The sequence below is a fragment of the Fusarium phalaenopsidis genome (assembly GCF_050370095.1).
Source record: "Fusarium phalaenopsidis strain FUZ10S chromosome Unknown contig_32306, whole genome shotgun sequence".
NCBI classification, from domain to species: domain Eukaryota; kingdom Fungi; phylum Ascomycota; class Sordariomycetes; order Hypocreales; family Nectriaceae; genus Fusarium; species Fusarium phalaenopsidis.
The window spans coordinates 358,083-372,688 of NW_028145403.1; the positions used below are offsets into that span (position 1 = coordinate 358,083).

Below are 14,606 nucleotides of genomic sequence, written 5' to 3' on the forward strand. Positions count from 1 at the left end.
ATACACCCCCTATCTTGCTCCCATGTACCTTGAAAGCATGTGCTAACACTCCTGAGCGGCAGCTACCGCTGAAACATACGCAGAATCGGTATCATCCACCACAGAGCTTAGCGCCGCTGGTACAACCGATCCCTCATTCCCGCCCAGCACGGCATCGGAAATTGCGTCTGGAACTGCCTCGCAAGCCACTACTGAAACCGCCTCCAGAAGCACGACGGCCGTAACAGAAACACCCAAGCCAACGAGTGGCAAGGGTCTGAGCGGTGGGGCTGTCGCTGGCATCGCTCTAGGATCATTCTTTGGAGGTGTTCTCTTGACCAGCACCATCGCTGTGCTCCTGATGAGAAGGCAAGTCAGCATGGCAAGTCAGTCGGGAAACGGGATGGAGACCGTGGGCGGCTCCCAAATGGAATTAGTGGACCATAGGGGGTAGAGGGGATAAGTTCCAAGAGGAAATGGCGGAACGACGGTATGGTGGGTATCGTTCAGCTTCTATAAGGAGAGCATGAGATAGACAGTTTTACATGAATAAACAATCTTTTACGTGCCCGCCGCGTGGAGGAACGTGGTCTCATGGAGCCTCGAGTTGGAGTTTGTCCCAGCCAGTCGTGGCCCTGAATGAGGGCTGCTACAGTGCACGAGTTTAAGCAAAATGCAATGATCTTCTCACATCCAATCAGCAGCCTCGGTTCCGTGGTCTAGTTGGTTATGGCATCTCGTTAACACCGAGAAGGTCCCCGGTTCGATCCCGGGCGGAACCACATTTTTGCTCTCAGCACCAAATGGTAGGTAAGTCATGAGGGCTTCTTTTTGCCAGTGACCGACTGTGGATTATGATCTCCATGCTTATGGTAATTGTCTTGGTCAGTATCTTTCATCCCACCTATAGGGGCAAGTCCTGTTCCATCGTTGTGATGTTGGTATCTCACCACTCACGAGCCTGTGTCCTGACATGGAACGTTCAACTACCTGAATGGCTGTTCCGAGATGCCTCTAGCACATATTTCAGCTTCACCTGACACAACAGAAAAACTCCTGCCTTGACCCCTGATTCAACTCTATGGACATAAGTAAATACATGGCAATTTTGACGGCGACATCCTGATTCACGCAACATGCATTGCCTTAGATACCCTAGAGCAGCAGAGATTCCTCACTTCGTAAGGCATACGCGCACGGACTGTTAGCCTGCTGTTAAGGAATTGAACTTATTACATGTGAGTTAAAGCCGGGCACTATCATTGGCCTATTAACCACCACGAAGACGGAGTTTGCCGAGAAGCTGGACCTTGCACGAGCTAAACCTGATCCTGGAAAGTAAAAATACCAATTGAAAGCTCTATCTCCACAAAGTAATAAAAAAGGCATCTTTAATAATAAGAAGAATTAAAGAAAAAAAAAACGTACACTTCGCTCTGGATCACGTTGAAACCAATTAACAGTAGGCCAAGGTAGCCCGATAGACGACCGTCGGAAGTCTTTGCATTGGGTGCAGCGTATGCGACACCATTGCTATAGCCAACAATGGCATTCTGTTGAGAAGCCTTACCATGACGCACCTGGAGAGCGAGCGTGGAGGGCGCATTCAGCTCCTCATCAACTAGTAGTACCAGTTTCGACCATGTACCAAGCACTCGAAGTTTCACTTTCTCCTTGTAACTATCGAGGTCTACTGGGCTGCTGATGTCGGACCGGCCAAACTGCTGAGGCCAAAACCGGTGAGCCAATCTCCACCACACTCCCCAATAGCAATCAATCAGAGCTGGAAGCACCCATCTCGTGTCATACAGCACGCCAAAGATTATTAGACATAAATCCCCCGGCCTATAAAATCGCCCGCGTGATTCTGCAGCCCCCAACCATACATGGTTCCCCGCTCTCGAGGTCGACCGACCATTTAACTCCATGGGGAAATATTCGGAATGCGGCTCGGTCTGCCATTCTGGCCAAACCCGAAAGATAGTCGGGGGACAGGGTATTTAAGCCTCACCTCACTGGCTTCGAGGTGTATCTCGGCCTCTTATCGTTCCTTTGCTAAGGTGACATTGACTCGACGGTAACCCTGTCTTTGTTTTTTCGGCCCACCATGACACGATCCATTATCCATCCGGTTCCGGAGAGTCAGAAGACTGATCGTGAGTGGCTCCTTATACGGGGAAGCTTATCAACTGACCCTGGTAGCAATCGTGGTGAATGGAACTTCGTTTGCGCTCAACGGAACCAACGTCTCGTACCGGTTCCACGTTGATAGCACTTCGGGAGATCTCGTCCAGGATCACTTTGGTGACCATGTCACGGAAGACCCCGTGGCAGAGCCCACCGCCGTCCTCGGAGGATGGTCATTGCAAGATCATCTTAGACGCGAGTTTCCAGATCTCGGCCGAGGGGACTTCCGAGTACCGGCTGTCCAGATCAAGCAGGCCAAGGGCTACACGGTATCTGATTTCAGATACAAGTCTCACAGCGTTGTCAATGGCAAGCCTGCCCTGGATGGTCTGCCCTGCACGTTTGGTCAAGATGATGAGGTATCAACACTGGTGATCCACCTCCGGGACAGCTGCAGTTCAATTGCTGCAGATTTGTCGTACTCGATATTTCCCAAGCATGATGCCATTGTGCGAAGTGTCAAGATCACAAACCAGAGCGATAAGGAGGTAACCATTGAGAAGCTGGCAAGCATCAGCGTTGATCTACCTCATCGTGAATATGAAATGCTTCAGCTCAAGGGCGAGTGGTCACGAGAGTGCACAAGAACTCGGCGAAAGGTTGATTATGGATCGCAAGGGTATGTCAACCATCATTTGAGTTGCATCCTACTTACTAACACGAGTGAAGCTTTGGGAGTAAGAGCGGCTACTCATCACACTTCAACAACCCCTTCCTTTCTCTGGTATCGTCAGAGACAACAGAGTCACACGGCGAGGCTTGGGGATTCTCTCTCATCTACACCGGCTCTTTTGAAGTCGAAGTTGAGAAGAGTCCTCAGGGCCTAACACGCGCCTTGGTCGGAATGAACCCCTACCAACTTTCATGGCCCCTCAAGCCTGGAGACTCGCTGCAATCCCCAGAGTGCGTCTCAGTGTTCTCAAACGCGGGAATTGGCGGAATGTCGCGCAAGTTCCATCGTCTCTATCGCCAGCATCTCATCAAGAGCAAGTTTGTCAACGAGCCTCGACCAGCTCTTCTCAACAGCTGGGAGGGGCTGTACTTTAACTTCAACGAGGACACCATCTACCGACTTGCGCAAGCATCTGCAGAGTTGGGCGTGAAGCTCTTCGTGTTGGACGACGGTTGGTTCGGAGACAAGTACCCTCGAGTCAACGACAAGGCTGGTCTGGGAGACTGGATCGTAAATCCCAAGAAATTTCCAAATGGTCTGAAGCCTCTGGCCGACAAGGTCAACGAGCTTCAGGCTGCAGGCTCCAAGGAAAATCTCAAGTTTGGCCTTTGGTTTGAGCCTGAGATGATCAGCCAAAAGTCTGCTCTTTACGAAGAACACCCCGATTGGGCCTTGCATGCTGGAAACTACCCTCGAACAGAGACTCGCAGCCAGCTTGTGTTGAATGTGGCTCTTCCTGAAGTCCAGGAATACATCGTCAACTCTGTCGCCAATGTCCTCGACAGTGTCCCCATTAGCTACGTCAAGTGGGATAACAACCGGGCCATGCACGAGACTCCGACACCTGCCAATTACCATGCCTATATACTCGGCATGTATCGTGTCTTTGACACATTGACTTCTAGATTCCCTGACGTCCTCTGGGAAGGCTGCGGAGCCGGTGGCGGCAGATTCGACGCTGGTATCTTGCAATACTTCCCCCAAGTCTGGACGTCTGATAACACGGATGGTCTTGACCGGATTCAAATCCAGTTTGGCACATCACTGGTTTACCCAGCATCGACAATGGGGGCACATGTTTCTGCTGTACCCAACGAAATTACAGAACGCACAACTCCCATCAGATTCAGAGCCCACGTCGCCATGATGGGAGGATCATTCGGTCTGGAGCTCGATCCTGATGCCATCCCCGCAGAAGAGAAGGCTCAGATTCCAGAACTGATTGCCCTTGCCGAAAAGATCAACCCTATCATCATCCGAGGAGACATGTGGAGATTGAACCTCCCAGAGACGTCCAACCATCCCGCTGCACTCTTCATCTCCGAGGATGGAAGTCAAGCTGTGCTGTTTGCGTTCCAGATTCGGGCCACGACTGTACACAACTACTCCTTCATTCGCCTGCAGGGGCTTGATCCTTCTGCGAAGTATAGGCTCGATGGAGAGGGGACGTTCTCGGGAGCGACTTTAATGAATGGTGGCATTCAGTATCCGTTCAAGTCTGACTATGAGAGTAAGGTGGTTTTGATAGAGAGGGTATAGGCGGAAGACTATTGGGTATATGCATGGATCGGTTATTGATACAGTGGATGCTAGCGGGATGGGGGGTTCATACGACTGACCGGAACGGGTGAGTTATCATTTCTGGATCAACTGGAGACGCTACAGATGACTTTGGTATAGAATGTATACACACTGGATACACAATTTCCATATTCAGTTCAGGATAGCTCAGATTATCCAAAAGATAAACCAGTATTCGGGTCGAACAGTTCACCAAGCAGCGCCGGATCTTCCCACGTCGAAGTTGCCGTGGGCGTGCTCATATCCAACAGGCCAAAGTCATCGTTCGATATCCAACTCAAGGGATCTATTGAGTCGTCTTCCTGCACAACCACCTCCTCTGCAGCTGTGTTTTCTTCTGCCCGCTCCTGGTCGTGCGGCTGCGTGAACTGCACGTCAAGACCAGCGGATGGATCTGGGGTTGCCAAGAGTCCTTCAGAGTGTTTTAGCAGCTTGGGTAGGAAATGGGATTGCTGCCCTCGAACTGTGGTGAGCGCCTCTACAACGGCGCTTAATAAATCCCGAGGTCCTACTTCGAAGGAGGAATTGCTCCAGCCGGGAAACCGGGCGCTGTCAGCCAAACTGACGCCCACGTCGTATAGTTTTTGCTCCTATTTCGAACATCAGTTACACGTCCAAGAGAAAAGGACAGCCTTATTGGCTCTGCTTACCATTCCAATCCCATGACAGTTCTTTGACTTGGCCCCCACGGAACGCAGGGCTGGTATTATGATCTTTCCGGCATCAAACGGCAAACCAACAGGCAGCAAGAGTCCAAATTTGCATGCCGAAGAAGGCTTGTTACCAAAGGCCAGACGCCACATGGATATTCGAAGCCATTGCTGTGTGATGAGCGTATCGAACCGCTGACTCTCAATCACCGATTGGTTCGGCTGGACTGTACAGAGCTTGTTGTTGATACTGGGTACAAGCTGTAAGTCTTTGGGTTGGTGATCGTCATTGTCTGGGTGCCATTCATAGAGAGACCAGGGTAATGATTCAAAGAGGCGGATGTGGTTAAGGAAGTCGTGCATCACGACGGGACATTCCGAGTCAATCACTTGAGGCTTTGTGATGGAGCTTCGTAGCATAACTGATCTCCGATGTTGGAGGGCGAATGTCCTGAGTGTTGTTAACAAGGTGCTTGAAATGTGAATATGGAGGCATACCTTTCTGTCACAAATAGAAGCCAGAATAAGCGTCGCCTCTTCTCCCGATCCACCACAGATAAGTCTTGATAACCGGCTTCGCGGGTGAGATCAAGTGACTGAGCGAGTGTGATGCTCTGGTTGAGATAGAACCAAGCATGTCGAATACTATAGTGGTTTTCGTAGCACGCGAATAAAAAGAATGAAGCCAAAATGGAGTCGAGGCTGGTGTCGTCGATAACACTGACTTGTCGGAGTGCATGCTCAGCGATTGCGAGTAGCGATTCTCCAGTAAGGTGTGGCTCCGGTGGGATATTCTCCTCTAATCCTCTTCCGTAGCCATCTTTCGCCTTGTCTATGCCCAATTGCATTCGTGTTGCGGCGCAAAGAGCGAGGACCAATGCATATCGTGGTGGTGGTAATTGGGCTAGTCGAGTCGCATCTGAGAGAAGTTCGTATCCATCGATGACGGGCATTATTGGAAACATGAGTTTGAGAAACAGCTGTATGTGAGCAACAAGCGACAGGGAGAACTGTCGACTTGATGTCAAAGAGTCCGACAACGGACCATCCAAGGAGCAAGCTCCCTCGTCGCTCACCTCAACCTGCATCACAGCTTCGGGGCTCTGCGATGGTGTCGACAGCTGTGGCTGCTCAACCTGTTGTCCATCGTCACTGCTCACAACTCCGAGCGATTCCGGAGAAACAATCCGAAAGGGGCTCTGCTCAAAAGCCAGCCCCTGTCTAAGCTGCGCCTGTCGCCGACCTTGGCCTTCCTTCGGCCCCCTCCGCCGAATATGATGTCGATACTGACAGCGCAAATCTCCGAGGCTGCAGTTCTTGCATGGCAGGCCGCGGTCGCACTTGACCTTGCGGAACCGACAGTTGTCGCATACTTGACGAGGTCTTCCAGTCATTTCTGCTGAATGTGAGGTGAGGAGTGAGGATGAATTGCGTGTCGAACCACGTCGGCCCGAGCAGGGATACTTTGGGTTACCCGGAAAAACCTGGTGATCCTGGCTTATCTGTTGGGTCTTGGCAAGCGAGCCCAACCTGGGTTAACCGCATGGGGAAATGCTCGGGTGTTGTCATGTACCCCGGATTGGACCACTCCCCATGGGGAAGACGAGTCAAGAGAATGATCAACAGTTCTTCATGTCGGCAGTTGTTATATAAAGCGGTGTTTTATGGGATTGGGAGATGAATCATCAAGCTTTACTCAGTTTTGATCTTGTTTCTTGGCATTAATTATCATCACCAAGCGTCATTTTTTAATTATGTCGAAAGAAATATCGACTACCATCCACGGGGAAACCCTCGATGTGGAACGCATCGTCGAGAAATCTGTTGGTCAAGAGATCAGAGAGCAGGCCAGAGGAGGTGCCGAGGCGGAACACAACCTCCCGCCCCTTGAGGCCATCCGTAAGTACCCATGGACTCTCTTCTGGTGTTTGGTTGTCTCTATGTGTGTCGTCATGGAAGGCTACGATACCAATCTTCTGAATAATTTTTACGCTTATCCGACGTTGGCGAAAAAGTACGGTCATTGGAATGAAGGGACAAATAATTACCAGCTGGATGCAGCTTGGCAGGCTAGTCTTGTCAATGCTGCTCCAGTTGGTGCCTTCTTTGGTACTCTCTTGAACGGTGTTCTCGTTCCTCGGTTTGGTCACATCAAGGTGCTCATTGGCGCTTTACTGTCTCTCAGTGCCTTCATCTTCATTGTGTTCTTCTCGCCCAACACAACCGTCCTGCTGGTCGGTGAAATCCTCTGCGGGTTACCTTGGGGAATCTTTACCACGACCGCCCCGGCTTATGCTTCCGAGGTGCTGCCCATGTCTCTGAGAGTCTACATGACTAGTTGGGCCAACATGTGCTTCATCATTGGCCACCTCATCTCAGCTGGTGTCTTGGCTGGTCTCGTCAACAATGCGACGCAGTGGGCGTACAGAATCCCTTTCGCTCTTCAGTGGTTCTGGCCCTGTGTTTTGATCCCTGTCATCTTCTTTGCCCCAGACACGCCTTGGCATCTCGTTCGCGTTGGGCGTCACGAAGATGCCCTCAAGTCCCTCGCTCGCCTCCGGCCCAAGGCTACAGAGACGGAGCTCCGTGATGCCCTCGGTCTCATCATCTACACCAACGACCTTGAGCACTAACTCTCCGTCGGAACTTCATACTGGGACTGCTTCAAGGGTTTCGAACTTCGACGAACAGAGATTGCTTGCATGGTGTTTGCCGGTCAGATCTTTACTGGTCTCAACTTTGCCTACAACTCGACCTACTTCTTCCAGCAGATTGGTCTCGACCCAACCACGACCTACCATCTCAACGTCGGCGGCACTGGTATGGGTTTATTCGCGACCCTCATATGCTGGATCTTTGTCATGCCCTATGTCGGAAGACGCACTGCCTACCTCCGGGATATTTTCGTCATGACTATCCTCCTCATGTTGATTGGTGGTCTCAACAAAAAGACGGAGAATGACAGTGTTGCCATGGCTCAGGCTGTACTGGCTCTCATCTGGACATTCGTCTTCCAACTGTCCTCTGGACAACTCGGCTGGGCCATTCCTGCCGAGGTTGGATCCACGAGACTCAGGCAAAAGACGATCTGCCTTGCTCGCAATGCCTACGCCATCGCCAATATCGTCTCTGGAGTCTTGCAGCCGTACTTTATGAACCCGACCGAGTGGAACCTTAAGGGATACACCGGTTTCATCTAGGGCGGGACTTCATTCTTTATGTTCATCTGGACTTCCTTTCGTCTTCCAGAGACCAAAGACCGCACCTTTGAGGAGCTTGATTTGCTGTTTGCTAAGGGTGTGCCGGCTTGCAAGTTCAGTACTTACAACATCGAGACGTTCCGTGATACTGAAACTGGAACTGAGAAGGTGCAGTCTCATGCCTCTTTGGCGTAGGCAATGACGTCAAAGTTGAGGTGTCTGAAGGCGCAGTCAGGAGAGCAGCCTCCAGTTCCCTTCCCTCAAGTGATGCGTTGGGTTGGTGGATAGTTAGCTAGTATAGTCACTTACATTAGCACTCGGTAAATCTTAGCATGAATCAAAAGGCTATTCGTCTATATCTTATGGAGAACTATTTGCACCCCAACGTGCCACCGGACTTCCTATCCCAATGTCAACAACTCAACCTTGGGCTTCGCACCACTGAAAGCACAATAGCTAATCTTCCCAGACCCAATCCTCTCCGAAATCCCATCTTTCTCCCTCCTCAGCAACAACACGTTGCATACATCAAATAGGCTCACGCCCCCAAATCTGCCCTCATCCCACCAAGGGTCTCCATTCTCGTTTGCCTTGTCGTCGCTCGGAGTTGCGTCTTCATTTGGCATCGGAGGGACTTTTCTATTAGGAGACCACTCCTCTCTGAGAATCATTTCTTGCATCATCTGAGGATCTCCGCCCCAATACAAGTCCCAGCCAATTGGCGGCGGCGCAATGTGAGGTAAATTGTCACGAGAAATGGCGACAATAAAGTAACCCTCTGGACTCTCTTGCTCTATGCTTTGCGCAAAATCCAACTCTAATTCTTGGTGAAGAACGTTGAGACTCAGAAGTCCGGCCCGGTATCCCTGATGGTAGACGACATGCTGCCATGGTCGTCGCTCGTTCGCCGAGCGGTCTTCGTCATTGAGGCCGATTTGAAGGAAGTTGTCACTGATGAGAGTTTGAACGGGCCCCAAGTCTCTCATGTCGCAAAACCGTGCCGATACCATGCGAGCTTCGAGATGCAGCTTGCCATCCGTAGACGGAAGATCAATTATAGGCTGACCTGGGAGAGAGATTGGATAGTTCAACTTGACTCCGGGATATGCTTCATGAACGAAAATATGCTGATTTCGAACTTCGTCCTTCTCAAAAACCCAACCTCGCTCTTGATAATCGAGATGGAAATAGTCGCTAGGGTGAGGCTCTCGCAAGATGGTCCCAACTTGACGCAATCGACGAGCGAATTCCTCAATCTCCTCTTCAGTTCTCTCCTCGAGCGTAAACTTCTCCATGGACTCTTCAAAAGTTGACTCATACAGCCATCGCACCATGGAAGCTGGTGGAAAGCCAACAGCGTTGTGCCAGCCTCTGCCGCGGTACGAGACATGCCCTTGCCAGGCAGCCCAGGTCCAACTAGGGAACAAGGGGGTACCATCGTTCGATACGCGTCTTTCGAGTGGTTCTTTGGGCTGCCACAGAAGAGACTGGGTGAATGCAAACTCTGGCAAGCCGTACCAAAACTTGGTGTTGGTTCCTCGCCGGATCAGGTCGGCGATGCCTACAAATGCGTTGACGGCATCTGACTGCCACGTCATGTTACGCGTCGTGTAAACATTGACACTCTGAATGTACGTGTCCCAAAGAGTGAAGCCATCAATCATAGGTGCATCCAGGGACTCATCGCTTGGGACAATCTTGTGCTTGTACAGAATCGCCTCCGCAACGGAAGCTTGAGCTGGCGTGAGTTCTTCTCCCACCATGATTGTAATACCGTCATCTGTCTCGAAAGCTTTGTTGGTATGCCTCAACTGCGTTCGATCACTCCATACGCGAACCCAGATATCCTGAAGTCGAGGGACCTTGGAGCTTAGCTGAGATGCGTTATTCAGCGGTGTAGGCTTGTAATCGGGGTCTGGGACGGCGACCGTGTCTTCAAATGCAGCTCCATGTGGGCATACAAAGCACATTTGAGACGCTGTAAAGAAGACGGCCTTCCGAGAAAGAGCCCTTTCCTGGAATGTCCATGCTCTTGAGTTCCAAAGGCCATCTTCAATCTCTGAATGTAGTAGTCGGCCATCATACAACGCGACTCCGAGTGGCATTCCCTGGATCTTCTCCATAATCTGAGCTCGAGAGCGAGGCGCGCCGACTCCCGGAAGTCCGTCTGTGGGGTTGAAGTTTGTTGAAGCCATGATTGTAAATGATGCATTTCCGTAAATAGTTCCCATCTTGGATATGATTTGAGCCTTGTCTTGATCGTCGTCTTGGGTGATGCAGAGGGCGTCGATCCAGATGTACCGGAGGCCAACCTCTCGCGTTACCCTCATTGCGTCCAAGATGGTTTGTGGTAGGTTGTATGTAGCATCCGTTAAGGCGCCTGGAGTTTCTAAGCCCGCCTTGGTGTCTGTTGTGTATTGTGCTTGACTTCCCTTTCCCCACACGTACGAGAGGCAAGCGTATTCGCAGGGCATTTCCACTTCTCGGATACAGTTGTCGGCCGTGTCGACAAGTCTCAGGCTTCCCATTAAGGGAGAGATGAGTTTTTCTTGACACTCCCCTTTCATACCGTGAGTCTCATCACAAGTGTGTAGCCAATTCTTCAGTCGTGTCATATCGGCAACATCCTGTTGAACGACAAGCCCCTGGAGTGGCCGTGGCGGGTCATTCCGCTCAGTCATTCTGTGCAAAATGAACCTAGGATTTTTCCTTCGAGTTTCGTCAAGAATCTCAACCTCTAGACGGAGCGCATATGACGGACCATCGTCGAGAACATTCAGGTGAAAGCTCATCGATTCAAGCTCCTGTTCAGGCACACCCTCCAACAGCTTGTCCTCGGCGATCTTTCGACGCATCAATCGACAGAAAGCACATGATGATTCCTCCTTCAGAACCTTTTATAGTCCAAGTAACAATATGCTGGTTCGTCCTGGCTGTTGGTTCCCAGGGAGACCACGCTTTGATAGCAAGACCTTGAAATCGATGTATCGACACATGTCGCAAAGATAATCTTGATCATCTTCGCGGAGTACTGGGGGCTCAGGTATAAACCACTCTTCATCGATGCCCTCTGCATCCGAAAACAGCCCCCATCGCCGCACATATTGATGGTGCTTGTACTTGTTGAACTGAGCCACGTCGGAAGTGTTGGGCTCGGTCTCTGACTTGTCTTCTTCTTCGTTTTGATGGATCCAAATGCTGATCTGGCCCAGCTGCACATCTGTCATGCCATCAATATCCCTCTTGTCACTCTTGATGGTATCATCCAGATGATCCAAATTTCTCTTGCCGTGGTTCCGTCGGATTTCCCCCCAGTCTCGTATCATCGCCTCCACTTCAGCGCTGTGACCCGAATGGTCGCCATCACTATCCTTGAAAGCCTTCTCAAAAACTGTGATGGTTTGATGATTGTTTATGTTCTTGGTGACCAGGTTTCGGATTGGTGGCGCCATGTTGACACATGCGGATGAGTACTAGAGGTAGCGACCCGCCTCTGGCCTCGTTCTGTGACTTAAGCTAGGGAGGGCACAGGAGTCGCAAAGACGACGGGCATGCGATGCACAGCGTATTGGGCGTTTCTCTCTCTGCCACTCGCAAGATGAAGGAAAGTAGCACAAATGCAATAAATGCCTCAGCTTTAGAAGCCCCGCTTCCAGTGTTTTACTAGCTATCCCTGCCATCATTACTCGTTTCACGTCGGTGAGATGTAAATGGGGACCGTAAGCAACGGAGGCGCTAAGGAAATAGGCAACAGAACTATTATTAACTGGCTCCCGACTGTGATAGAACAAACTGGACAGGAGGAAAGCCATTCGTGCACATCACAATATCATATCAGTCTAGGCCTTTTCAGCAACCTCAGCCTCATCACCACCCATCACACCATCACCATCCTGATTCTTCCTGTTCCTGATAGCTTCAACTTCCTTGTGAAGACGTGACTCGCCCTTTCGAGTCTGCCAGGGGCGAGGACCATCCTTACTAAACATGATCTCGATTTCTTCAATGGTCTTGCCGCAGGTTTCAGGGTAGAGGAGGAAGAACCACCCAGCGGCACCCACGCAAAGGACACCAAAGACGATGAAGATGCGCCACTTGATGTTGATGAATGCCGGTGGGAGGAACATGTTCAAGGCGAAGTTGAAGAGCCAGTTACCCAGAGCGGCGATACCCATGCCCGTTGCTCGGGTTCCCAGTGACCAGACTTCGGCAGCGTAGATCCAGCACACGGGTGCAAGAGTGAGGGCGTAAACAACAATGAGGAAGTAGGAGAACACAATGACAGCGTTGGCCGGGGAGCCTGAGCTGACCTTGAAGATGATGTTGTGGTTCGGAGGGTCACCGACACCTTCCGGGACAGAGATGTAGTGTGTGGCCATAGTACCCCCAACAACAAAGTGACAGAGGCCCATTCCCAGGGCTCCGTAGATAAGCAGTGTGCGGCGGCCGAAATTGTCGACGAAAGGCGTAATCAATCCAGTAAAGACGATGAAGATGGCATATTGGATTCCGGACGTGATCATAGCGACGTTGCCGGTCAAACCTGCCATCTGAGCGATATACGTAAGATAGTCTAAGACATGTGTCAATAAGTCCATGATGTTTTCGAGTCAATATGATCATCCCAGGCACATTGGTCTGGATAAAGATGGTGGGGTTGGGTGAAGACAAAGGGAAGGCCTGTGAACTTACAAACGATCGTATTTGCCCCCGCGAGCTGCTGCCATGCCTGAACGGAGAACCCAGCGAGAGTTCGCTTCCACATGCCTCGGAGGACGAACTTGCGCCAGCCCGGAGCAGCTTCTCGTTCAGCTTGCATCGTGGTGACAATCTCTTCCCACTCGGCGATGACAAGAGGATCACTGGTGTCTCCCTTGGCGTGAATCCGAGCTAGGGTGTTAACAGCTTCCTTCTCTTGGCCAACCTTGGCAAGCCAGCGAGGTGAGCGGGGAAGAAACGGGAGACCCGCCATGAGGAACACAGCAGGGATGAACTGCATTGCCCAGGCGGCACGGAACGAGGCGGGGCCTTCGATGAAGGTGCATCCGTAACCAAGGAAGTACATGATTAGGATGCCAAACTCGACGGCTAGCTGTTGGATGATGATGATGGAACCACGACTCTCCGCTTTGGCAATCTCGGCAAGATACACGGGGACTTGGGACGAAGTGATGCCGACGGTGAACCCATTGAGCACACGACCAGCAATAAGCATACCGCTGCTGTTTGTGGAAACTTGGACGGCGGTACCAACAAGCCAGAAGAAGGTTGCAAAGAAGATGGAATCACGACGGCCGAGTTTATCAGAGATGACACCGCAGAGGGCAGAGCCGACGACGGAACCGGCTGACATGCCCGAGCCTATAGCTCCTTGAAGGGCACCGGCCGGATTATGGAAATATTCGATGTATTGCTTGCTCACAACGATTGCAGAGATGGACGAGATATCAAAGCCGAAGCTGAGCATGACGCATTAGTAGCAGCGACAGCAGTCCAGCACCAACGGGCTGACATACAGCATACCGCCACACGTGGCGATAATGGCAATGAAGTGGACATTGTAGATTTTAGGAAAAGACGCAAAATAGTCTTTGGTCATGGCGATGATCTGTATCTGATTGATCTTGGCATACAAGCACAGGGTCCAAGACGATGTCCAGACACGACGCAGTGGAGATGGCTTTGTCTTATACAGGACCATGTGCCTTGTGCGGAGAAGCTCAAAGCTACCCCGCGAAGGTTCCGTGTTTACAAAGGTCCCACGCAGAATCCACGTTCTGATCTCCCGGAGGGACATCCACTCAAAAGCTGGGGAAAATCCGGGGTGGTGTTTGGGTGTGACTGCTCTATAGCCGCTCCAACCAGGACCTGGTTCTGTCGACATGTTTTACGTTGCAAGATCGCCTCTACTGCTACACAAAATGCGTGGCAATTGGTGGGACATTCTCCAATGTTACATCTACTCGGGCCTTTTCATGGGATGGCGTGAGGAGGCATCCACGATTTGACTGGGGTGGCCAATAGGCAGTTGGACCGTCGTTCCTATGGTTTCCTCGTGACTATAAAATCAGTAGGAACGTGCTTTGCATGGTGAACGCGTTCTTGTAAGAGGATGATGATACCGTAGGATCTGTAGGGGACGCTTCAACCTTTCAATGCAGCGATTGGGTCGCATGAAAGTGCTGAGGCCACGAGTTCTGATCGATCAGTGCACCTCTTCAGAGGCTGCAACCATGTCACTATCCTCTTCTACCGTATACCCCGGTTATACTGAGGATACTATGAGACGAGCAAAACCTGTGACCTTGCTGGAGGAGATGTGTACAGCTTTTAGAA

At 51.1% G+C, this 14,606-nt stretch overlaps 6 protein-coding genes and 1 non-coding gene across 7 annotated transcripts; 4 read left to right on the forward strand and 3 right to left on the reverse strand.

The window, feature by feature from the left end:
* Positions 1-687: 687 nt before the first annotated feature.
* On the forward strand, positions 688-761 carry LRP88_10948. The gene has a single exon. It is a non-coding gene; the product is annotated as a tRNA-Val (tRNA).
* Positions 762-2,174: 1,413 nt separating this feature from the next.
* LRP88_10949 (Melibiase-domain-containing protein) lies at positions 2,175-4,378 on the forward strand (the record flags this gene model as incomplete). The annotated part of the gene is made up of 2 exons (XM_083247394.1): positions 2,175-2,785; positions 2,836-4,378. The coding sequence occupies 2 exons, from the start codon at positions 2,175-2,177 to the stop codon at positions 4,376-4,378; spliced, it is 2,154 nt and encodes a 717-aa protein (XP_083096542.1).
* A 2,446-nt stretch (positions 4,379-6,824) lies between these two features.
* Positions 6,825-7,703, forward strand: LRP88_10950 (uncharacterized protein; the record flags this gene model as incomplete). Its single annotated transcript, XM_083247395.1, has 1 exon — positions 6,825-7,703. The coding sequence occupies one exon, from the start codon at positions 6,825-6,827 to the stop codon at positions 7,701-7,703; it is 879 nt and encodes a 292-aa protein (XP_083096543.1).
* A 69-nt stretch (positions 7,704-7,772) lies between these two features.
* On the forward strand, positions 7,773-8,465 carry LRP88_10951 (uncharacterized protein; the record flags this gene model as incomplete). Its single annotated transcript, XM_083247396.1, has 2 exons — positions 7,773-8,259; positions 8,320-8,465. 2 exons carry the CDS (start codon positions 7,773-7,775, stop codon positions 8,463-8,465), a joined length of 633 nt encoding a protein of 210 aa, XP_083096544.1.
* A 206-nt stretch (positions 8,466-8,671) lies between these two features.
* Positions 8,672-10,609, reverse strand: LRP88_10952 (HET domain-containing protein; the record flags this gene model as incomplete). The annotated part of the gene is made up of 1 exon (XM_083247397.1): positions 8,672-10,609. One exon carries the CDS (start codon positions 10,607-10,609, stop codon positions 8,672-8,674), a length of 1,938 nt encoding a protein of 645 aa, XP_083096545.1.
* Positions 10,610-11,167: 558 nt separating this feature from the next.
* LRP88_10953 (uncharacterized protein) lies at positions 11,168-11,722 on the reverse strand (the record flags this gene model as incomplete). The annotated part of the gene is made up of 1 exon (XM_083247398.1): positions 11,168-11,722. The coding sequence occupies one exon, from the start codon at positions 11,720-11,722 to the stop codon at positions 11,168-11,170; it is 555 nt and encodes a 184-aa protein (XP_083096546.1).
* Positions 11,723-12,109: 387 nt separating this feature from the next.
* On the reverse strand, positions 12,110-13,869 carry LRP88_10954 (uncharacterized protein; the record flags this gene model as incomplete). Its single annotated transcript, XM_083247399.1, has 3 exons — positions 12,110-12,843; positions 12,963-13,729; positions 13,787-13,869. 3 exons carry the CDS (start codon positions 13,867-13,869, stop codon positions 12,110-12,112), a joined length of 1,584 nt encoding a protein of 527 aa, XP_083096547.1.
* Between the last annotated feature and the right edge of the window lie 737 nt (positions 13,870-14,606).